At 43.1% G+C, this 24,720-nt stretch overlaps 1 protein-coding gene across 2 annotated transcripts in view; it reads left to right on the forward strand.

Annotated features, from left to right (window-relative positions):
* The window catches only part of UNC13B (unc-13 homolog B), a 213,361-nt gene that overhangs the window by 175,904 nt on the left and 12,737 nt on the right, over positions 1–24,720 (forward strand). For both annotated transcript variants that reach the window (XM_028115241.2, XM_088018733.1), the window contains 13 exons: positions 1,406–1,480; positions 1,981–2,200; positions 4,644–4,871; positions 5,474–5,615; positions 9,615–9,784; positions 10,245–10,360; positions 10,685–10,848; positions 13,371–13,521; positions 15,099–15,167; positions 16,585–16,674; positions 17,015–17,143; positions 22,458–22,585; positions 23,226–23,311. In XM_028115241.2, the coding sequence (XP_027971042.1) occupies positions 1,406–1,480; positions 1,981–2,200; positions 4,644–4,871; positions 5,474–5,615; positions 9,615–9,784; positions 10,245–10,360; positions 10,685–10,848; positions 13,371–13,521; positions 15,099–15,167; positions 16,585–16,674; positions 17,015–17,143; positions 22,458–22,585; positions 23,226–23,311 (1,768 nt within the window). The remainder of the gene's footprint in view (positions 1–1,405; positions 1,481–1,980; positions 2,201–4,643; positions 4,872–5,473; positions 5,616–9,614; positions 9,785–10,244; positions 10,361–10,684; positions 10,849–13,370; positions 13,522–15,098; positions 15,168–16,584; positions 16,675–17,014; positions 17,144–22,457; positions 22,586–23,225; positions 23,312–24,720) is intronic.

The following is a 24,720-nucleotide window of genomic DNA, read 5'->3' on the forward strand; positions in this document are numbered from 1 at the left end:
TCCCATTTCTCCTCCATTCCCTGCTCTTTTCCCCCCACCAGTTTCTCTATCCTTAGTTGGCTGAATGGAATTATCCTTTGCCATTTTCTCTTGTTTTTTTTTTCTTCCTTCCTTTCTTCCCTACTGCTTGTATATTTCTCCTTTCTCTTTCCTCCTTTCTAATGTATATCTCCTCTCACCATAAAGCTGGTTGGATGAGGATAAGTTCTGAGGTCATCTCTTTATTACTTTCTCTCATTATCTTCCATCTCCTTTTTTTTCTCTTCCTACTTTTTCTCCACATCTATCCACCCCCTCTCTCTTGCACACCAGCTCCTCTTTGCTTAACTAGTTGGATGGCAGTGTCTTAGTCATTTCCTACTCCCATTCTCCATCTTTTAACCTTGCCTATATTTCGCTTCCTGGCTTAACTCTTCCTTAGAGCAGAAGCTCTGGGCCCTGGACAGCTGGCTGGGTTGAAGATAATTTTTAGTGAATAGAAGCAGAGGGAGTTGGGATGTTGTTCCCTACATTGATTAGACTATAGGGAAGAACCTTTCAGTTGCCTCTGCAAGTATTTTCATGCTCTTGGGGGTGGCTTTAACATCATGTTGTTCCTTTCTCTGCTGTCCTCTGCACAGGCTATGGTGAGTGTCTCCAGAGCCCCTTTCCATCCTCCGTAAGAATCCACATCTCAAACCAAGTGGGCCCCTCCCAACTCTTTCTCCTGCTTAGGCTGATAGTATACCTCCTGTCTACCCAATGTCCATTGCCCTAGGGAAACCATGTGCCTCTCCAGGGGTTGTCCCTAAAGCCTGGGCGTGGCAGATACATTAGGTTCCTTTACATGACAGCTTGGCTAGCAGAGCAGTCCCAGCTCTCAGATTTAATCCCCTGCCTTGATTGACTGAGGTTACATTGCCCCTTTCACTTGCCAAGTGTCCTGCTCATTTGGGCTGCTGGCCTCTATAACCACCTGGGATTATGTGGGTGTGGGTTGGTACCCAGGGATAAAGGATAGCATGGCATCATTCTCAGTGATGGTTCTTAAATATGACTCTGACATAGTTTCTTAATGACCTGTTTCCTACTGTAATTCTAAACTTGTCATTTTCCTTTGCCTTCCTATAAACGAGGGGTAGGAAACCTACCAATAAGGAAGGAAAGAGAAACTCTTTGGATGATAGGTGCCCTAAGAGAAGTGCCATTCTAACATTGTTAGAATAGTCCCGAGGGTCTTGTGTTTTAGATCTTAACTTGGCATTCTTATTACCTAGAACCCATGGGCAGTCCCTTTGAATGACAGTAAATTAGAGAGAAGGTAGTAAGTCAAGTAGTCAAGTCACTTTGGTCACTGAAACTCCCTTCCTAGGACTTTGCCAGCCCTTGGCAGTAGCCAAGGCTGACAGCAGGTCTTCTCTCACAGTCATTGGTCCAGTCCCGGAAGGCAGGGATTTCTTCTGCAATGGCTACACGCACCTCTCTCAAGGATGAAGAGCTGGTAAGTGACCCATGGGCTTTTGTGAGCCCACTGGCCTAAAAACTGGTTATCATCTTTATAGCCATACTAACTGAGAATTCAAGAGTGTTGGGCACACATCATTAATGAAACAGATAAAAAGCTTTGGGTCTGAGTTTTCCACGCTGGAAGAGGTAAGGAGCCAGAACAAAGGTAAGACCAAGTCTCACGTTGGAGTATGTGACCAATGAACTCAGGGTTTTATGGTGGGGCTAGTATCCTCTGTTTCCTTAGAAACCTTGAACGCTGGGAAAAGGTTCAGATGTAGCATTCAAGTAAGATCTCTCTTGGATGACCAGGAGCACATGACATTGGGGGGCTTCTTTCTTCCAGTCTTGGCTATGGGCTGGGCCAGGCTAGAGTCTCTCCTTTATTGCCAGAGGAGAAACCAGGGTCTTGATAACCCTGCAAGGATCTCAGTTCTGGTATCTCTCAGCAGAGACCTAAAGTTGTTGGCGGGTGATGGGGTATGTGTCTTTCAGAAATCCCATGTGTATAAGAAAACCCTGCAGGCCTTAATCTACCCCATCTCGTGCACCACACCTCACAACTTTGAGGTCTGGACGGCCACTACCCCGACCTACTGCTATGAATGTGAAGGTCTGCTCTGGGGCATTGCCCGGCAGGGCATGCGCTGCAGTGAGTGTGGAGTCAAGTGCCATGAGAAGTGCCAGGACCTGCTCAACGCCGACTGCCTGCAGCGTGAGTGCCCCTGTGGTGAGGAGTGTAGAGCAGGGACAGCAGGGCCTCTCCAAAATAGTCTTGCAACAAAGAGCTAGGATGGCCAGACTGTCATTCCTCTGGTTTACCTGATCTTTGAGCTCTTTCTTTTTCAGAGAAAGTACGGTCTTGAGTCAAGGGGCATTGCCTTTCCAAATAACAGGTCTTACAGCACTCGCTCAAGCACCTTTAGGAAAACATTTTTTGAGCTTTCTGTGGCCCTGTGGCAGAATTGGATCTCTTCTAGGATTCAGATGATCCCAGAATCTGCTTGAGTAGTGTACATGCTGCAGTGGCCATATTGCCCAAATGACTAGAATATGTTTAATTGGGGACCAAAACTAATGAGGGAGTTCTGTGAGTTTCCACACTTCACAGAAGAACCTCTTAAAGTATAGACCCTAGGACCCAGGGAAGGTGGCATTTTTTTCCTTGATTATAGATGCAGCTTTTAGACAGAGTGCCAGGAACAGAACCATCAAATGGATCAGGCAGAGGTCCCAGAGGAGAATGTGCCAGACCCCCAAGGCCCTGACTAAATACGTGATTTGTTGTGCCATCATGGAGTGGGGCAAATAGGAGCAGGAAAAGCAACAAGTTTCTGTCAAAGGAGTTGGCAGCCCTCCAAATTCTTGCTCCTTGCTCTGCTCCTGCAGGGCTTATACCACTGTGGCTAGACCTCAGGAGGAGCGGGGGTTAGGGATGTGGGAAAGTATTTTCTTGCTCCTCCAGGTCTTTCAGGTGTTATTCAGAGCTAAGCCATAGCAAAGAAAGTTTCAAGGATTGTGGGAGGAGAAAGGAAGGTTACCTTTAGACTCATAAGCACTTCATTATCCCAAGGAAAGATATGTGACACAAATGGGGCCCAGAGAGAGGCTTCAAAGAATTGTTCCCTTAAAATGTCTTTCTGCGAAGAGCCCTAGATTGGTGCCAGTGGCATGGCTACAGCAGACATGCAGAAACAGGTAGAACAAAGTCAGTGGAAGAAATGGGGCTCTGAAAAGACTGAATATGAATGCTGGTGATGACTTTGCCCAAACCCATCATGGCGGCGGGGGGGGGGGGTGGTTGCGGTGAGAAGCACAGATGTCAGCAGACTCTTGCTTTAATTGCTGAGAACTAGCAGCCAGACAGACTGTATAGGCAGCTTGCTGGAAACCTTCTGAAATGCTGCTCTGTAGCAAGAGTGTCTACCTTTTTCTCAAGGGCCTTCTAGAGGTGCTAATCCAAGGAAGTAGCAGTGCATGGGATATGCTAGCTAAATGGCAAGACTAGGATGCAACCCAGGTCATTTTTCATTTATCAGAAAGTATCTTCTTCCTAAAGCTTCTGTGAAGCTCAGGGTGGAATGAATTGCCCTACTATGGGCCTCCTGTGACAGAAGATCCACTTACCGTCTTTCCAGGGTTAGGATGCAGATGTTGGCCTTAATTTTTGCTCCAGGTTTTGTAGAAAAGGCCCAAGCCTTTGGAGAATAGAGAGAGGTAAGAGCCAGTCTGCAGAGTCAGTAAAAGAAGGAAGGGCCCCTTTGTGACAAGCCCATTTGGTGAAACACATCAGAGGAGTCTGTTCTGCCATAATCCTTAGGACAGCAGGGGAAACCTGCTAGCCTCTGAGATGACCTATCTGGCGTCACAGCCGGTAAAGATGTCCCTTGCCATCTCTGCCAGGATAATAATGATGCTGGTAACAATAAAAGCGACCATTTATTTGAGTTCCTGTTAGGTGCCAGGCTCTGGGCCAGATGCTTTATATATGCTAACATAATGCTTCTTAAAATCCCAAGAGTTAAGTGCTGATTTCTTAGAAGAACCTGGTTTACCCAGCTAGGAGTGGTGGAGTGAGGATTTAAACCCAACCCTGTCTCATACCAAAGGCCATACTTTTCTTTCTATACTACATTATTTTCTGAGATTAAAGGCATTAGAGTCCTGAGGCAGAATCCAGTGTATGCTCTGATGAACTCTGGGATCTGTATCATGGCTTGGAAGTTGGATGAGATTGGTGGAGTTGTCATGTGCACCCACCCACCCTCCCTGGTAACTGAGATACCCATTGGTGGTATTTTGGCCTTAAACTTGAAGGGTACCTCTCAACCATGTGGGATAGAAGAAAGACAAGGCCAACTTCAGGCTAAGCTACACTTTTTGTTTCTTTTTTTTTTGATGAAAAATTCAATATATATCTAAGTGAAATAGTATAATAAACCCCCATAATAATTATCAAGTTTTTGCTGCTTAAATTCCACTAGCCAGGCATTAAACTTCAGCAGGTCCCATATTGATTAACTTTTCCCAGGGCCATCCCAGTGTTAAGCTCCTTCTACTTCTCAGTGACCTCTCCCAGGCCCTATTCCTCAGCCTGACCCTTGGTCTGGTGGGTGGCCTATTGGTTATCTTACTTTCTGTCTCTGGTCATTATTCAGGGGCTGCAGAAAAAAGTTCTAAACATGGAGCTGAGGACCGGACCCAGAACATAATCATGGCCATGAAGGACCGCATGAAGATCCGAGAGCGGAATAAGCCAGAGATCTTTGAGGTTATCCGAGATATCTTTACTGTAAGCAAAGTTGCCCATGTGCAACAGATGAAAACAGTGAAGCAGAGTGTACTGGATGGCACCTCCAAATGGTCGGCCAAAATTACCATCACTGGTGAGTAGGCCAAAGTTTGAGAGGACAGGAATGCCTAGGCTGTGGGGAGGAACCTGGGGAAGAAGCATCCTGAGTTGAGGGAACAGGGGGCTAGAGGGAAAGAAGATAGAATTGAGGGAAGAAGGGAAGGCCTTCCTCCTCTCCTAGACCCTGGTGCCATCAGGTATTGGGAGAGCAAGGCCAGCTCTACAAGTGATATGAATGATAATGAAGGATTTGGTAACAATCTGATGTTATGTACTTGGTTAACGTCTCATATTACAAGAGGTAGGGGTGGGGGAAACAGGATAGGTAGGAGATCAGGGAATAGTTAAACTAGTGCTTTACTAGCTTGGTGGGTGTGGCTGAAGCATGTATATATCAATATTAGGGGTAAGTGGTCAGTTAGGGCTCTGGTGAGCAGGTGGGATTCTTGGGCCAGCTTTTGAGAGAAAGACTGGTGGCCCAGGACTAAGCGTAGATGTGGAGAACTGAGATTAGTGTTCCCTTGCAAGGAGCAGATAGAGACTGCTCTAAGATGGAGAACATATGAGTGGTGCTATGGAGGACTTCTGACTTCTGGAATGTACTCTAAAGCCTCCTCCTCTGTAATTGGTTTGCAGTGGTGTGTGCCCAGGGCCTACAAGCCAAGGACAAGACAGGATCCAGTGACCCTTACGTGACTGTGCAAGTGGGCAAAACCAAGAAGCGTACCAAGACTATTTTTGGGAACCTGAATCCTGTTTGGGAAGAGAAGTTCCATTTGTAAGTCACAGAAGGCTTTGTCTTACCTGGGACTGTATGTACCTTAGAAGCAGCATTAAATCCTATTATTCTTGGCTTGGACCCTAAGAGGGATGGGGCAGTGGCACTGGAGAAAACCCATTTCTCACAGGCTTCAATTGGGCAGCAGCCATTTATTTCCTGGGTTTTTTTTTATGGACTGTTACGTCAGGATTACTTTACCCAGGCCCTGTCTTAAGTAGGGCTATTAAAGGGACTCCTGGGCACTCCATACTGCTTTTTCTAGTGTTAGATTTTCCTACTGCTCAGTGACAAAACCAGGGACTGACCACCCTATTGTGTACCTCTCAGCCTTGCCATCCTGCCTAGGAAGGATTAGACTCTTCTGGAGAGTTGGGAAGGAATGTCTGAGTAATTCTGACTTGAAGATAGAAATCTGGGGTCCGGAGAAGTTTCCATTTCCCTTAAAAGGCTCTGCTTTTTCTCCTGCCTCAGCTCCTACTCCTACTCCCTTTCCTATTGTCTCATTTTCTTACAGACTTTCATAAGACAGTAAGGGATGGTTGTTGAAAAGTGGCAAGCTCTAATCTAGGACATGGAATAATGTTTGGAGAATCTAGATGCCTTGTCACACCCCTAAGGCCTAGGACCAGGACTTAAGAGTCTGAATTAGCTAAGCCGGCTGGTTATGTAGAGACTTTCTTCTCTTGGCTCCCTGGAGAAGTCATGTGGAAAGGGATTGGGGCCGAGTACAGTTGGCCTCCAGTTCAGAGGCAGTAGTTACTGGGTTGAGCACCTACTTCTTTAAGAATCTGAGTGGTTCCTGCTTGAATTCTTTTTATTCTAAATTAATTCTAAATGAATTGACTCTGTAGTCAGTTTTGCCTGTTTTTATCCATTTAGCAAATACATTCTTTTTTATTTTATTTTATCTTATGTTAGTCACTGTACAGTACATCATTCGTTTTTGATGTAGTGTTCCATGATTCATTGCGTATAACACCCAGTGCTCCATGCAATATGTGCCCTCCTTAATACCCATCACCAGGCTAACCCATCCCCCACCCCCCTCCTCTCTAAAACCCTCAGTTTGTTTCTTGGAGTCCATAGTCTCTCGTGGTTCGTCTCCCCCTCCAGTTTCTCCCCCTTCATTTTTCCCTTCCTTCTCCTAATGTCCTCCATGCTATTCCTTATGTTCCACAAATAAGTGAAACCATATGATAATTGACTTTCTCTGCTTGACTTATTTCACTTAGCATCATCTCCTCCAGTCCCATCCATGTTGATGTAAAAGTTGGGTATTCATCCTTTCTGATGGCTGAGTAATATTCCATTGTATATAGGAACCACATATTCTTTATCCATTCATCTGTTGAAGGGCATCTCAGCTCTTTCCACAGCTTGGCTATTGTGGACATTGCTGCTGTGAACATTGGGGTGCATATGGCCCTTCTTTTCACTACATCTGTGTCTGTGGAGTAAATACCGAGTAGTGTAATTGCTGGGTCATAGGGAGCTCTATTTTTAATTTTTTGAGGAACCTCCACACTGTTTTCCAAAGTGGCTGTACCAACTTGCATTCCCACCAACAGTATAAGGGGGTTTTCTTTTCTCCACAACCTCTCCAACATTTGTTGTTTCTTGCCTTGTCAATTTTTGCCATCTAACTGGTGTAAGGTGGTATCTCAGTGTGGTTTTAATTTGAATTTCCCTGATGGCTAATGATGATGAACACTTTTTACATGCGTCTGTTAGCCATTTGTATGTCTTCTTTGGAGAAGTGTCTGTTCATGTCTTCTACCCATTTATTGACTTGATTATTTGTTTTTTGTAACTGTAGAAAGAGAAATTAGAGAATTGATTCCATTTACAATAGCACCAAAAACCATAAGATACCTTGGAATAAACCTAACCAAAGAGGTAGAGGATCTGTACTCTAGGTACTACAGAACACTCATGAAAGAAATTGAAGAAGACACAAAAAGATGGAAAAACATTCCATGCTCATGGATCAGAAAAATAAACATTGTTAAAATGTCTGTGCTGCCCAGAGCAATCTATACTTTCAGCGCCATCTCGATCAAAATTCCAATGATATTTTTCAAAGTGCTAGAACAAACAATCCTAAAATTTGTGTGGAATCAGAAAAGACCCCGAATTGCCAAGGAAATGTTGGGGGAAAAAACAACAAAACTGGGGGCATCACGTTGTCTGATTTTAAGCTATATTACAAAGCCGTGATCACCAAGACAGCATGGTACTGGCACAAAAACAGACACATAGACCAATGGAACAGAATAGAGAGCCCAGATACGGACCCTCAACTGTATGGTCAAGTAATCTTTGACAAAGCAGGAAAAATACGCAATGGAAAAAAGACAGTCTCTTCAATAAATGGTGCTGTGAAAATTGGACAGCTATATACAGAAGAATGACAACCATTCTTACACCATACACAAAGATAAACTCAAAGTGGATGAAAGACCTCAGTGTGAGACAGGAATCCATCAAAATCCTAGAGGAGAGGGGCGCCTGGGTGGCTCAGCCGGTTAAATATCTGCCTTCCGCTCAGGTCATGATCCCAGTGTCCTGGGATCGAGCCCCACATCAGGCTCTGTGCTCAGCAGGGAGCCTGCTTCTCCCTCTTCCACGGCCTGCCTGCCTGCCTACTTGTGCTTTCTCTCTCCCTCTGTCAAATAAATAAATAAAATCTTTAAAAAAAAAAATCCTAGAGGAGAACATAGGCAGTAACCTCTTCGACATTGGCCACGCAACTTCTTTCAAGACATGTCCCCAAAGGCAAGGGAAACAAAAGCAAAATTGAACTTTTGGGACTTTATCAAGGTAAAAAGCTTCTGCACAGCAAAGGAAACAGTCAACAAAACAAAGGGGCAACCCACAGAATGGGAGAAGATTTTTGCAAATGATACTACAGATAGAGGGCTGATATCCAACATCTATAAAGAAATTCTCAAACTCAGCACCCAAAAAACAAATAAGTCAATAAATGGGCAGAAGACATGAATAGCAAATACATTCTTAAACCCCTATTCTGTAGAAGACACTGTAGATGATATTGTGTATCTAAAATGTGCAAGACATGGCGCACCCGGGTGGCTCAGTTGGTTAAGTGTCTGCCTTTAGCTCAGGTCGTGATTTCAGGATCCCGGGATCGCACGCCCATTGGGCGCCCTGCTCAGTGGAGAACCTGCTTCTCCCTCTCCCCCTACCCCTCCTCCTGCTCTTTCTTTCTCTCTGTCTCTCTAATAAATAAAATCTTAAAAAAAATAAAATGTATAAGACAATCTGCCTTCAAGAAGTTCCTTGTCAATTTGTCTATTTTTCAGTAGACCAGCAGTTATACTATAGTACTTTAATGGGATGTGCAAAGATACTATGAGAACACAGAGAAAAAAAGCAGCAAATTCTATCATTGTATGAGGCAGTAGGATCCCGTAAGCACCTGTGAGGGAAGGAGAGCATGTGGGGTACCTGGCCAAACTCCCTTTTCCAAAGCAAACATCATAGGGAAAAATAACAATTCAACTGGGTTTTAAAGAATGAAGTTCACCAAGCACATACTTAGATAGATGGGGGAGCTGGATGGAAAGCTAAGCAGATATGACCAGATGGACATATCATGAACATTAACACCTTTACTGACTTTGGGAAGGGAACTAGCAGTTGCTTCCTAGAGGTCTTTAGCATTTGTCCACCGTTTGGTGTTGTTGATACAGCTAGCAGCACAGGAAATCAGAATTGTCCCTAATTACTCTTCCCCCCAACCCCCACCCTTCTTTGTGTCAAGGGAATAAGGACTCGATAATGGTGTGTAGAGCCACCCAGGCTGACTAGGATAGTTTGTCTCACTTGGAACTTTAGTACCACTGTTCCCTGACTCCTTCTCTTCCTCTGCAGGGCCTCAAGTACAGTTGATGGAGCTTTGGGAGGGAATTGGAAGTACTAAGAATGGGTGTTGCTTTGTTGGTCCCTAACAGAGCTTGCCTGTTTCTCTCACAGTGAGTGCCACAACTCTTCTGACCGCATCAAGGTACGTGTATGGGATGAGGATGATGACATCAAGTCGAGAGTAAAGCAGCGGCTAAAGCGAGAGTCTGATGATTTCCTTGGCCAAACCATTATTGAGGTTCGGACACTGAGTGGTGAGATGGACGTCTGGTACAACTTGGGTAAGGAAACAGGACCAGAGAAAGTTGCTGAGAAGTGATAGTATGAATGGAAAATCTGGGGGAAAATCTTATCTACTAAAACCATCACTCAGTCCCTAAAACATTCCTCTATACAGAGTGTGCCTTACCTGCAGAGAACCGATCATGTGTGGAGATGGGGGACAGAGGTGTGGAAGTGGCTGGAACTCACTCTGGCTGGACATTCTTCAGATTTCAGAAGGCCCTTTAATTTTCATGCTCACCTCTAATAGTTTTAGCTCCCTATTCTCTTAATGGCATAAGAGAATTTCTATGGGGAATATTTGGGATATGTATAGACGATGTGGTCGCTGGAGTAAGTTCACCCTATTAGGTGAACCCCTACATCAGTGCCTCTTTTTCCTTGGGTTAAGCCAGGATGAGGGATGTCTGTGTTCTCTGTAGTTGCATTGGTGTCAATCTCTGGTTCTTTTCTTCTTAGAGAAGAGGACAGATAAATCAGCCGTCTCAGGGGCTATCCGACTACAAATCAGTGTGGAGATCAAGGGGGAGGAGAAGGTAGCACCATATCACGTGCAGTATACGTGTCTCCATGAGGTGAGCCAGCCCTTGGTAGATGGGGGTGTCAGAAAGCTGTGCTGGGAAGGGTCCTTGACAGTAAATAGGATTGCTGAATGGTTGAAGATCTGGGACCTGTTTTTTATTCACTGTGCTACCCCAGAGAGCCCAAGTAATAATCCCAGCCTTAGTTCTCTTTCACTAATGTAAGCGCAGCCTACTGGGACCACACGAGGAACTAGCAATGACTTGAAAGACAGAATTTCTTTGGCACCCTATTCACATTCTCCTGGACTTTACCACCAGTTTTTGGTTTTGTTTTTAATATGTATTTAACTCTTTCCTTTGCTCTGTCTCCTGCAGAACCTTTTCCATTACCTCACAGACATTCAGGGTAGTGGAGGAGTCCTGATCCCTGAGGCTCGAGGAGATGATGCATGGAAGGTGTACTTTGATGAGACTGCCCAAGAAATTGTGGATGAATTTGCCATGCGTTATGGCATCGAGTCCATATATCAGGCCATGACGTGAGGCTCCCCTGGGACTTTGGGAAGTGGCTGCTAACTTGTAGGGAGGCTAATGAAGGCACATGGAGAGAGTGAACAGGTCCTTAGTGGGGTAGTATGCAGTGAATTGTTGCTTTCCTCCCTGAGCTGAGGTGAGGTGGGTCTGTGCCCCAAGGCAAAGAAAATATATGTATAAAGGGAGTATGTTTATCAGGAATTCAGGGAGAAGGTATTTATTTGTCTCCCCCAGGGTTCAGAGATAGGAAGGGCAAAGGGCATAAGAGGGTATGCCAGGACAAACTTGCCCAAACATCACAGGCCTGAGGAGATACCGCATGTGTGCTTACGTATATGTGTGTGATAGACAAGCTTTCATAGATTCACTAAACTATAGGGAAAGCAGCTGTGTCTGGAGTTGAGCAAGACTCCTATGCCAGAAATTTTTGCCTACTATGAGAAGAGGTATTGTTTGTATATTGCTGAGACTGCCACTAGAGCTGTGCTCAGGAAGCAGCCCCAGGTAAACAGAGGGTAACTCTTTCCCTGAATGTGCTTCATTTATTCTAAAAACTTTTATTAAGTTCCTTTTATGTGTCACACATTGTTCTAGGTGCTGAGAACACAAAGATGAATAAGATGGGGCCTCTGTGCTTGGGGAACTGAGTCTAGTAGGAAAGAGAGACCAGTAAACAATTACAGTATAATATGATCAGTGCTATGGTAGAAGTAATAACAGGGTATTATGAGAGCATCAGAATTTTAGGGGAGGCATGTGAGGGAAGCCATTAAAGAGATGACACTTGAACTGAGTCTTGAAATACAGGAAAGGTAGAAGAGCATTTCCGGTAGGGCATGTGCTGGGGTGTTGAGATGCAGCCGAACATAGAATATTCAAGGAATTACAGGAAGTTCATTATAGATGGCAAGAAAAAATATGGTGAGGAATGTGCTTTGAGAATGGCCTCCCTACCATTCTTACTCTGTTCATTCTCCCTGTATGATTTCATTCAAACCTATGACCTTAACCACTACTTCTGGGCTAGGGACTCCCAATTTTTTTTTCCAGATCACACCTCTTCCTGAATTTCAGATCCATTGTCATCTGCTTCCTTAGTATGCTAAATTCCAAATCGACATCGTCTCCACCAAATATGTGATATCTTCCTATATTCCCTATTTTAGTAAATGGAACAATTTTCTAGGCAGGTGTCCACACAAATTTAGGAGTCGGCATAAACTTTTCTTTCTTAATTACTACTGCCCCTTTAAATCCCCACATCCAAACTGTAAAACCTGGATTCTATCTCCTAAAAATGTTTTTAACCTATCACTATTACTATAGCACAATAATAATGATAATAATAACAACAACTCCCTTGTGCATTTCCTTATGTCCCAGGCACTGGTCTAAGCACTTGATGAATTTTAACTCATTTAATTCTCATATTAACCCCGTGAGGGGGTATCATTATCTTTCCCATTTTAGGTAAGAAAACAGGCATAGAGAAGCTTACGTAATTTATCCAAAGTCGCTGAGTAAGCGGTGGAGCTGTGAGTCAAAACCAGTCTTGCTCTAGAATCTATATTCTTTTTTTTTTTTTAAGATCTTATTTATTTATTTGAAAGTGAGAGAGAGAGAGCACGAGCAGGGGAAGAGGGAGAAGCAGGCTCCTCGCCAAGCAGGGAGCCCGATGGTGGGGCTCAATTCCAGGACCCTGGGATCATGCCTTGAGCCAAAGGCAAACGTCCAACCGACTGAGCCACCCAGGCGCCCCTAGAATCTATCTTCTTAACCATTTCTCTGTTCCATTTAGTGCTTCATTGCTTCTTTTCTGAATGATTGCAGTAACTCTTCAACTGCTCTTTCTGTCCTCGTCTCATCTCTCTCCAAGCCTTCTTTTCCAATTTATCATCAAAGGGAACTTTCTGAAAGACTAATCTGATCACACTGTGCCTTTATGTTAAAATTTGCCATGGTATTGAGGATAAACTCTTCTATTAACTATTCTGTGCTTGCTTCTCTTCTCTCATTTCTTGGTATTCCTCTATCAAATACCTGAACAGTGGCCATAACTGAGGTTTCAAATGAATCAGTCTCTCATGAATATGTTTGTCTTTTGCAATGCAATTTCCCTTTGCCTGCACACTTCTCCATTTGATTAATTCCTACTAATTCTTTAAGACTTGGTTCAGCCATCTTCTCTTTGAGAAATCCTATTCTAATCCCTTTCAGCCCCCAACCATTCTGACTGAGGTGATCTTCTTGTATGTTTCTACAGTGGTTTTGCCTAGCATGTCTTCGCTTATTGACTTTCTAACACTTCTTTCTCTGCCAGCCTATCACATCTTTGAATTCTAGCACCTAGAACAGGGCCTGGCACATGGTAGGCATTCATTGAATGTATATTTGAATGAATCAATTGTGAAGATCCTTGTATGCCAAGGTGATGGGAAGCTTCATATACACCAATGAGCTCTTTTAATTACTTAGTTTTTGCTGCAGGCCCTGAAGAGTCTTTGAGGCTGAGGATGCTATTTTTCAGGCACTTTGCATGTTTGTCATCCAAGTACATGTGTCCTGGTGTGCCAGCAGTGATGAGCACCTTACTGGCCAACATCAATGCCTACTATGCCCACACAACTGCCTCCACCAATGTCTCTGCATCTGATCGCTTTGCAGCTTCCAACTTTGGGGTGAGTGTGATGTAAAAACATACCTACTCATTTGTTATCAGTTAATAAAGTTTGATTTTTCCCAGTAGGCACTATAGAGTTGTTTAATATGCCTAAAATTCAGAGAGCTGACACTTAGATGAACTTGTTTCTTTATGGGTGTGTAGACTATGCTAATAGACTCTTCCTTATTTCATTATGGATAGGTAGACTTACTAATGGACTGTCCTCAGACATGGATACATGAGAGAAAGTGGAATAGCATCACTGTGGTTTCAGGGGTACCACCTGGGCTGAGGCAGAACCTCTCTAGGCCAAGAACTTGGTTGAGTCACCATGTTCCTTAGTCCTGCAAGTCCACAAGTAGACCTTTCTTAATATTATTTTGTTTCTCTCTGACTCATACCACTCAAGTTCATATGCAACTGATGTCTGAGTGAAGATTCCAGTATATTCCTGAGCCTATCCCTTTTCTAGTGTTTGGACTGTTTACCCTATCCAGGATGTGCCCTTTCCTGGTTTTAAGTTACTTGAGAAGTTGAATCTTTATTCAGAATGTCACCTGACACAAGTTCAATGTAAACTGAATGAAATATCTTTGACCAACCACAAAGATTACCTCTTAAGGAATAACATTACTGGGACTACTCCCAAATCTACTGGGTCTCTGAGCCCTGTTTTTTGGAAGTAACCATCTTCCCTTTTTTGGTAGAGTCTTTCTGTAGATTAATTAACATCATTGATTAAGCCACTCAAACATGTGTTCCATTATCTCATCCCATTATATATATTTATGTAAGTCCTAATGATCTATCATACAATCAGTGTATGAATTCTAAGAGTGCTATACCAACAGCCTATAGGCATGTGATTCCACATTTAGTTATACCTTTTCTATAAAAATCAACTATTAAAATAGTGTGGTGAGCACTGGGTGTTCTGTAAGACTGATGAATCACAGACCTGTACCCCTGAAACAAATAATACATTATATATTTATTAAAAATAATATAAAATACAAATAAATAGTGTATGTTATTTATTTTAACATTAAACAAGTATAAACTAAGGAAAATGATATGGAATGTGGTTGAAAGAGAAACCCTCTCAGGTCTGCTTGATCACCTTCCAAATGAATCAGTTTCTCCCTCTTATCCTTACTGGTATGCTGTGGCTATTTAACTGTTAAGAGCTGCTTGAGGGTAAGTCAGGAGACCACAGACTCAGGAACAAGTTGGAGAATGTGTTTTGAGTTTCCTTTTATTTGACTAAGAGGAGTTAGAGTCCCAAAGGGATGGAGATGCATGGGTCATCTCCTGTTGACTCTTATATAGAAAGAGCTGTTTCTCTCCTGGGAACTTCCTGTCCCCTTGCCAGTGTAAGAAAATTTCCCAGTTTGAGACAGAGCCACTAAGAGATGGAACAGGGGCCACCTATCCCAGTCCTCCGTTACATTGTTCGTTCTCATGGGCAGTGATGAGATAGGATGTGTCCCTAAACCAGTGTCTCCTCCTCACCCAGAGATGGTTCTGTTTCTGCTACAGTCTAGGGAGCTCAGATTATTTCTCTCTTCCCTGTTATTTGTTTCCTACCCTCAGAAAGAGAGATTTGTAAAGCTACTGGACCAGCTGCACAACTCACTGAGGATTGACCTCTCTACCTACAGGGTGAGTGAAGACATGACTGTGAGATGGAATAACAGATAATATCAAGCTCTGTCTAGAGAGCCTGTAGTCCAATCTTGGCTATAAAGATTAAAGGCAAGGAAAATTGGTCCCTGTCATCACACCTACGCACATGCCAGTGCCACTGACGTCTGTGGTTCTCCAAACTCCAAAGACCATGCAGTGTGTAAATAGCAAGTGTGGCTGTTTTTTTATAGGCAGTTGGCTTTCCAACCATACTGATGTCACTCTGTCAAATCCTCTGATGACCTTCTCATTAGGGTCGATAATCTCTTCCAGATTATGGAAGAGGATAATCTCTTCCAGAAATGCCCCTTATATTTCTTTTTTGTATTTTTCATGTTCTCTTATTTTTCAAGGGAGGTATGAGAATCTGGCTAAGGGGAGAGAAAGAGTAGCTTGGCTTGGGCAAGTGATTTGTAGCAAGGGTCATGTCCATTCCTAGAATGGAGGGAGGAAATAGATATACTAGGAGAAGGGGGTACCAGGGACAGGGCAGGACAGGAAAATGGGCAGTTTCCCAATTCTTCCTAAGTTAGATCTTCTTAGAATGGTTTTGTTACTTGCTTTAAAGTGTTGTGAATTTCCAGAACAGGCAATATATCCACATTAAAAAGTAAGTATAAAAATAACCTCAAAGTCAAAAAGAAGTGGAGTTTTAATTATCTGCAATTTCAGTGCCCTCCATTTGCATGAATAATGGAGAGTTGACAGTATATCTTATATTTGGCATGTAATTAGCCATTTTAAAGTTTAAAAAAGCAACCCTTAAAATGGAGAGTGGCTCAACATCTCCCTTCAGCTCTCCTTGGCAGCTTCCTCCTAAAACTCATGCCAAGGGGAATGAAGTGAGGCATGGTGGGAAGGTCCTAAGGAAGTCACTCCAAAGCAGTTTTGCTCAGAGCTCTGCCATCTTCTGGCTCTGGAAGGAATGTGGAATAGCTGAGGTCCCTTGCACAGAAAATATATATCCTTGATCTAAGTCTGGTCTGTAGTGTGGCTCCATTTATATTCCAGAATATACAGTTACATTATAACTTTTGAAGAACTCACTGTTTAGGTATAAGAATCTTCACCCAAGAAAAATGTGTGTATAAAATGTGTGTGTTTCTGTCTGTGTGTTCATTTGTGCAAATGCTTACACATTGCATGGGAAGTAGGGTTGGTGTAGGAGATGTTGCTTGCTGGGCTGGGGATTATTAACCCCTGCTTTAGGCAAGAGCCTGTCTTTGTCATAGAAAAGAGAGGGGAGACTTTAGTTTTACAGCTTTTTTGTTCAGCTCAACTGGGGAAAATCCCAGTGGGTATTAGTTAAGGAAGCTTTTTATTTCATTGCTTTTGGCAGGGAAGGCTTTCATATTTCTCTTTTCCTTTCTTAAATTTGCTTAATTTGCAACAGAATAATTTTCCTGCTGGAAGCCCTGAGCGGCTTCAGGACTTGAAGTCAACAGTGGATTTGCTGACCAGCATTACTTTCTTCAGAATGAAGGTAAGAGATAAACTGGGCTAGATGGTGATGGACTGGGCACCTGGCCACAGGAACATGGAGAATAAGAATCATTGGGCACAATCTGAGGCTATAGTATTCATCACCTCTAAGCGCACATTTCCATACACCTGTTCCCTGGGTTACATCTGAGAAGACCGTGGATCAGCAGGGATGGGATGGGCAGTTCTCCCAATCAGGTATCCTAGCAATTTCATCCTAGGGCAGGGTGCAGGGACCCATCGAGAGATGCTGGGATCTGGAATAGGTTGAGGGGAATTCTAGGAGGAGATCACTCAGGTGAGCAGGACCATGGGCCCATATTTCTTTTATTAATTGGCAGGTGCAAGAACTGCAGAGCCCTCCAAGAGCCAGCCAGGTGGTAAAGGATTGTGTGAAGGCCTGTTTGAACTCCACATATGAATATATCTTCAACAACTGCCATGACTTGTACAGTCGCCAGTACCAGCTGGTAAGAGGTTCAGGATCAGGTGGGACCAACTGTCAGTGGCCCTTGGATCCTCAGTTTTCCTTTACTGTGGTTATGGTGGAAGGGAGCTTAGGACAAAGTCCTTGATGTTCTTGAGGGTGAGTAAAGTGTAGAGTGAGGACCTTCTAGACCATGTGAGACATTTGTGGATTGATAGGGACCATTGGACGAGATGTGACATAACTGAGTTGAGCAGAAGTGGCAACAGTGAATTTTAGTTTGGTGCTAAGTGACCAAAATTTGGGCAGTTTTAGCAGGGGAGTAGGTGAATTCTCAGTCCATCTCAGAATCTCTTTTCTCTCCCAAGCTTATTTGTTCCAGGCTGCCTTCCTCTGAGATACGTAGTTGTCTCTCTGAACTACCGGCTTGTGGAAATTTAACTTTTCTCTTTGACACTTCTCTCTGCATAGCATGGTCTTCTGAGATTTGTTCATTAGCTGACTGTCAAGGCTGACTCTTATGCTTCTGTGAGGCTGAGCTACTTCACTTGTTTTATGCTGGCATCCTAACCTACTACCTGGTGACTGTGTATATTTTTCTAGATCCTTTCAATAGTATCTTTTATTTTCTAATTTCAAAGCCAGGACTTCTTTCTGGGTCTAGTTACTAGTTTACAGTTTCTGTCTTAATAATTCTTTTCTTTTTTTAAAAGATTTTATTTATTTATTTGATAGAGACAGACACAAGAGAGGGAACACAAGCAGGGGGAGTGGGAGAGGAGAAACAGACTTCCCAAGGAGAGGGAGCCTGACGTGGGTCTCGATCCCAGGACGCTGGGATCATGACCTGAGCCGAAGGCAGACGCTTAACGACTGAGCCACCCAGGCACCCCCTGTCTTAATAATTCTTGCAGACCATGAATTTGCAGAATAGATTCCCTTTAGTCCAACAAATATGTATTGAATGAGTCAGGTCTGAGGAAAGCATAGTGCTCCTTCAATTAGTTAGCAGTTTCTAAGCATATATATAACTCTAATCAAAGCAGTCTGTGAGAAGTGCCTTGAAACCTCAGTAAAATTGAAGGGATTCCAAGAAGGAAGAAGTCAGATATTGGGAAAAGCTACTAAAACAAGGGCATTTGACATAGACCTTAAAAGGCAGTAGGATTTGGACAGCAAATGATGGGAGGACAACCTAAATCTCTTAGACATTTGCTTATGGTGAATACATCCAATTTGTAATGCTTCCTAGGAGTACCTCACTTAAGACTAAAATCTTGTTCACACTGCCTCCTCCCATTCCCAAATGCTCTTTTTGTGCCAGCCCTATCTTTAAGGCTTCCTCCTTTTAAGTTTTATAAAACGTCCCATTGGTTCTGAAGCTCATGTTTAGCTTTGTTTGTTTAGCTTACCACACTCTGGGGTCCTTTGTCATCCATCTGTGAATTCTCTTTGGTTGGAGAAGACATAGTTCTCAGCTTTGATTTTTCAACTATGAAGGGGTATATCTGAATATTTAGTCTCTGTTCCTTAGCATGAGATGAACCTGGACTTTGAAAGAGAGCTTATAAACCATTCAGGTACTTTATTTAGCCTTTGAATTTTGCCAACTGTTTTTTACTTTTTTTCACTCTCATTTTCTCATTATTCATTATTTACACTGAGGCAAACCATTGGTGTCTTTTTATTTATTTCTACTCACTTTCAGTAATTGGTTCATTTATCCATTTATTCCCTTAACAAACTGAACATGTAGGGATGTAAAGTTAAGACACATCTCTGTTTTTGGAGAGCTCATCATTTGGTGGAGGCAGGTGGCACAAATTACTAGATTTATTTATTTTTTTAATGTATTGGGTATTATTATTATTATTATTATTATTATTATTATTATTATTACTGAATTTCATTGTAGTTGCCAAAGGTTCATAGAGCGTGTTCTGGGAACCTACAAGAGAGGCATCTAAGCAGACCAGTGGTGTCAGGGAAAACTTTCAGAAAAGGTAAAGCTCAGCCTGAATTTTGAGGAATAAGCAGGAGTTGGTTAATGAAAGGGGTTGGGGAAGAGAGGGATTACCATATAGAGGTAGTAGAATGTTTGGAGGTACAGAATTGTAAATGAGTATGTTAATTTGAAAAAAATATAAGCAGTTTAATTTTTTTTAAAGATTTTATTTATTTGATAGACAGTGAGAGAGGGAACATAAGCAGGGGGAGTGGGAGAGGGAGAAGCAGGCTTCTCGCTGAGCAGGGAGCCCTATGCGAGGCTCGATCCCAGGACCCTGGGATCATGACCTGAGCCGAAGGCAGACGCTTAACCAACTGAGCCACCCAGGTGCCCCGAAATATAAGCAGTTTAATTAGGGTAGTTACAATGTCAGGCTTTGGAGTTCACCTATCTGGGATCAGATCTTGGTTCTACTCTTTATAGCTATAAGACCTTGGACAAGTCATTTAACCTCACTGCCTTTGACTGAACTTCCTCTTCTGTCAAATTAAGGTGATGGTAATTTCTACCCAATGGAGTTGTTAGGAGGATTAAATGAGATAACCCATGTAAAGTTCTTAGGGTGCCTGGCACCTAATAAGCACTAAATAAGTGGTGGTTGTGGGGCGGTGATGGCTGCAAGGAAAGGGAATTGGTAAGGTGTGGGGTTGAGAAGAGAGGTCATATTATGAAGGCCTTTTGTGTTAAGCGGTGGAGTTGAAACTTATTGAAGGCCTTGACTGAAGGCCACTGAAGGGCAGAGGAGTCATGCTATGAGAGAGTCCTTGCAGAAAGATCACTAACAACTATGTGGAAGAGGATTAGAATGAAGATTAAAGATCAGTTAGGAGACCCTTGAATGATAAGGATAAGGTAGTGGCAGAAAAAGTTAAAGGAAGAGATGTATTTAAGTGATATTAAGCAGGCAGAATCCACATTCTGTGGGTTCTGTCCTGGTTTCTGGTAACTTCCTTGTAATGCAGGCTTATTAAGGACTGTGGAGACTGTGATGACATATGGCATCGCACATAAAAGTCCTATCCCTCTTCTTCTGGGTGGTTCCAACTTTGCTTTTGTCCCAGTGGGAGATAAATGTCCATTCCAGTAGTGACCCCCTCCTTCTCCTGTCCAGGGTCTGAATGTAGAACTGCTTCTCCTTTCCTGAGATTCACCATTGTATTCCTTTACCTCTTCCCAACCAAGTCTTTTTTTCTTCCCCTGGCTTTACTGGAATATAATTGACGTATAACATTGTGTATGCTTAAGGTGTGCAATGTGATGATTTGATACAAGTGTATATTGTGAGATGTTTACCACAGTAAGGCCTGCGCCTCACGTAATTATCATTTTTTGTTGTTATGGTGAGAACATTAAAGCTCTGCTCTCATAGCATCTTTCCAGTATATAGTATGGTATTGTTAGCTATAGCCAACCTTGCTGTACCTTAGATCCCCAGAACTTACTCATCTGAACTGAAAGTTTGTACCTGTTGACCAGCATCTCACCATTTCCCCTACCCCTCATCTCCTGCCCAACACCATTCCACTCTTTCTATGAGTTTGATGTTTTTAGATTTTACACAGACGTGAGATCATACAGTATTTATCTCTTTCTGTCTGATTTATTTAATTTAGCATAATGCCCTCAAGGTCCATCCTGTTATCACAAATGACAGGCTTTCCTTCTTTTTTAAGGCTGAATAATAATTTGTTATATTTATATACCACATTTTCTTTATCCTCTCATCCACTGGTAAATACTTAGGTTGTTTCCATGTGTTGGCTTTTATGACTAATACTACAATAAACATAGAGGTACCATTAAATATTTGAGATAGTTACTTCGTTTTCTTTGAATATATACCTAGAAGTGGGAAGGCTGGATCATAGGGTAGTTTTCTTTTTAATTTTTTGTGGAACCTCCATACTGTTTTCCATAGTGGCTTTACCAATTTACATTTCCTGCCAGCAGTGCACCAGGATTCCCTTTTCTCCATATCCTGGCCAGCATTTGTTATCTCTTAGTTTTTTGAAAATACTCATTCTAACAGGTGTGAGGTGACATCTCTTTGTGGTTTTTATTTGCATTTTCCTGATGTTTAGTGATATTAAATACTTCTTTGTATACTTGCTGGGCATTTGTTGTTGTTTGTTTATTTATTTGAGAGAGAGAGAGCTGAGCAGGGAGCCCGATTCAGGGTTTGATCCCAAGACCCTGAGATCATGACCTGAGCCAAACTCAGTCTTAACCGACTAAGCCACCCAGGCACTCCTTGCTGCTGGACATTTGTATGTCTTCTTTGGAGAAAGGTCTATTCAAGTCTTCTACCTATTTTTTAATCAGATTTTTTTGTTTGCTAATGAGTTATATTCCTTATATTTTGGATATTAATCCCTTACCAGATAGAAGGTTGGCAGATGTTCTCTCCCATTCTGTAGGTGGCCTTGTCATTTTGTTGATTGTTTCTTTTGTTCTACAGAAACTTTTTGGTTTGATGTAGTTCCACTTGTTGATTTTTGCTTTTGATGTTTGTACTTTGGTGTCATATCCAATCATTGCCAAGGCCATTGTGAAGGAGCTTTTTCTCCTATGTTTTCTTCTGGGAGTTTTATGTTTTCAAATCTTGTATTTAAGTCCTTAATCCATTTTGACTTAGTTTTTGTGAGCGGTGTAAGATAGGGGTCCAGGTTCATTCTTTTGCATGTGAATATCCAGTTATCCCAACACCATTTATTGAAGAGACTATCCTATCCCCATTGAGTATTCTTGGCTCATCAAGACCTTTTCTTATACAGCTAGGCAGATAGCTTCCTAGATAACAGTTCTTCCTCCTAATAGCATTCATGAGGTTAAGGGAAGTCCTTAACCCACTGAAGGTTGGACCCACTTGCATGCTAGGTCTGTGCAGTAGCTCCTGCAGAACTTGAAGGAGCTTCTCAGAGCTGAGATGTATATGTATGTGTGTGATGATGTAGGGGAGGTGTTGGAGGAGACTGCCATTGGGGGTCACATGGAACTAGACCTATTTAGTAATGCTGGAGGGGCAACTTACTTTGGCTGAGGAGTCACTATACTCATAGCTACTGAGAGAATGAAGAAGAGGGGCTGGCATCCTTATGTCTCCTATACTGACCAAACTTATATTATGCCCTGGAGCTGGGGAGAGAAGTTCTCTGGGATGGACTGTTTGTGTATAAGGACCTCCCAACAGTCACCCCTCTGAAAGAACATGGGCAGTCTTGTGGAAGACAGGCTCTAGGAAAAGAAGGGTACCTGATTCTAAAGGGGTATGGGGAGGGGAAGAGAAAGAGGGAGATTGGAGACATTCTCCATATTCTACTCTGATTCTCACTGTCTCCTCTGGAACAAGAAACAGGAACTACCTCCAGAGGAACAAGGACCCAGCATTCGGAACCTGGATTTTTGGCCCAAACTCATCACACTCATTGTGTCAATCATAGAGGAAGATAAGAATTCCTACACACTCATTCTGAACCAGTGCGTATCAACCCACTTGGCCCTGTGTGGTTGGTGGTTGGCTTGTCCATCTGTCTAACAGCCTCTTTCTTTCCTATCTCTGTGTGTTTGCAGTGCCACCTCTTCTTCCTGTACGTCCATCTGTCCCTCTGTCCCTTGTATCTGTCTGAGTAACTGTTTCTGGAGACAGGTGTGGAAACATAATGGGGGGCCCTACCTAGACTGAGCCAGCCTCCCTGGAGTGAGAGGCTCCTGGGAATGGCTGCCATAAGAGTCCCAGGGGATCCAGAGATCATGTGTGTATGTGTCTGTCCACTGTGAATAAAGTGGGCTTTCTGATGCCTACCTCTTTGCACTTTTTCGTCCACCTTCTTTAGCCTGGGCCTGCCTTCTAGCCTCAACCCTTCTCCTCTGGGCCTCAAATCCCTGCCTTCTGGGCATCCTCTTCCCTGGGCCCACCTTGCCTGAAGGGATCCCCTGCCCCCACTTGTCCTTCCACTGGCTCCTGGGTCCCTTTTCTCCAAAATGAGCCTAGTCCTGTTTCCTAGGCTTCTCCCCTCTCCTACCTGACCTCTAAGAGATTAGGCACATTAGCTTTGGAATCAGTCAAATCAAAAAGCTCTTGCTTTGTTCTCTGACTGTGGCTTCTTCCGTCATCCAGGTTTCCTCAAGAGTTGAATGTGGGAAAAGTCAGCGCGGAAGTGATGTGGCAGCTCTTTGCCCAAGACATGAAATATGCTCTGGAGGGTAAGGGTGTGCCCAAGGCAGTGGGCTGTAGGCCTCTAGTCCAAGCACCTTGTTTGCTGTCCCTTTCCTTTCCCAGACAATTATAAGTTCTGGGTGAATGGTATGGTGAGAAACCAGAGGGATTCTAGGCTGACGTGTCAGGAGTCCTTAGGTAGGCATAGGTTCAGCCAGAGTAATAATGGAAATGGCTGTGTGGATGTGGATTTCCCCTTCCAGCTTTAGAGCAAGTGCCTGTTTAAGACTTTCCGTAGCCCAAAAATCAACTCATCCCATGCTGGGTATCCTCAAGTGGCCCACTTCCTGGAGTATGAATGGTCTTGTGAAGTTTGTCTTTACAGTTTTAAAGAATCGTAGAACCTTAAATACACAGATAGGATTATTTGCTTTTATTAGAGACTGCCTGACCTGGCTTTCCTAAAAAGCTGTTCTGGAGCCAGAAAGATACTTTTTCCCTACCTTCTCCTATAAAGCAATGTCATGGACAAATTACTATTCATCTTTTTCATTCAGCTTATTCTTTTATTCATTTCCTGCTTTGGTTCACAAAGATATCACTGTCTGCCTGTATCCAACTTTCCAATTTGTACCCTTCTGTGTTCACTCATTTAGCTGCCTTTCCTGTTGTTTATATATGTTAGTTTGTCTCCTCAGTTTGTGCAAGTGGACCTACAAGGAAAGGGAGCAGTCCGGGGCAAGGACAAATCAGAGTCTGGATCTGTTATTTTGATGGAGTGGCAGGGAAAATGGGTAACCCTCAGACTTAAACTTCTGAGGTTTAGGAGTAGTAAGTTTTGAGGCTGAAAGAAACCTTGAAGATCTGTATTAAGTTTGAGACAGAGACTGTGCATGCACATTCTGCAATTCTGCCCCAGAGCGATGGCTGCCTCTTTCCCACACTGGGTCAAGCTTGGGACTGTAGCCCAGGGCTTAGCCTTGCAGGCCAGTGAGGAAGTCACTTGTCCCCTCTCCCGGTAGCACTCAGCAAGCCTAATGGGGGGAGTATGGTCCAAGTTCTTGAAGAATCCCAGCTCTGATGGGTTTTGCAGGGGGAAAAAAGATACATACCTGTGAAAAAATCAGTTTCACAAAAGGGATAGTATGAGGTGGGGCAGCGGTTTTCAAACAGCGGTATCTTAGGAGCTAAGAGAAAAGGGAATAGTCAGGTAGGGGGAAAGGGTTGCTGGGCTTCAGGCCTTTCATCTGGTGCCAGTTAAGTCAGTTCTGCTTTTATCAATCTTATATGGGGTTCTAGGTGAGATTTCTTTTGAAAGGGGAGTTCTGCTAATGTTTACAACAAACACAAAAGGATTGAAAACTGCTTTAAAGAAAGAAATAATGTTGACCTGGTTGCAAATCTCACTTTCACCACCTAATCAGCAGTGTGTTCTCAGACCAATATTTGTGAGCTT

This window comes from Eumetopias jubatus, unplaced genomic scaffold, assembly GCF_037043125.1.
Source record: "Eumetopias jubatus isolate StellerSeaLion01/CBP00866 unplaced genomic scaffold, mEumJub1_p1.0 scaffold_15, whole genome shotgun sequence".
Taxonomy (NCBI): Eukaryota; Metazoa; Chordata; class Mammalia; order Carnivora; family Otariidae; genus Eumetopias; species Eumetopias jubatus.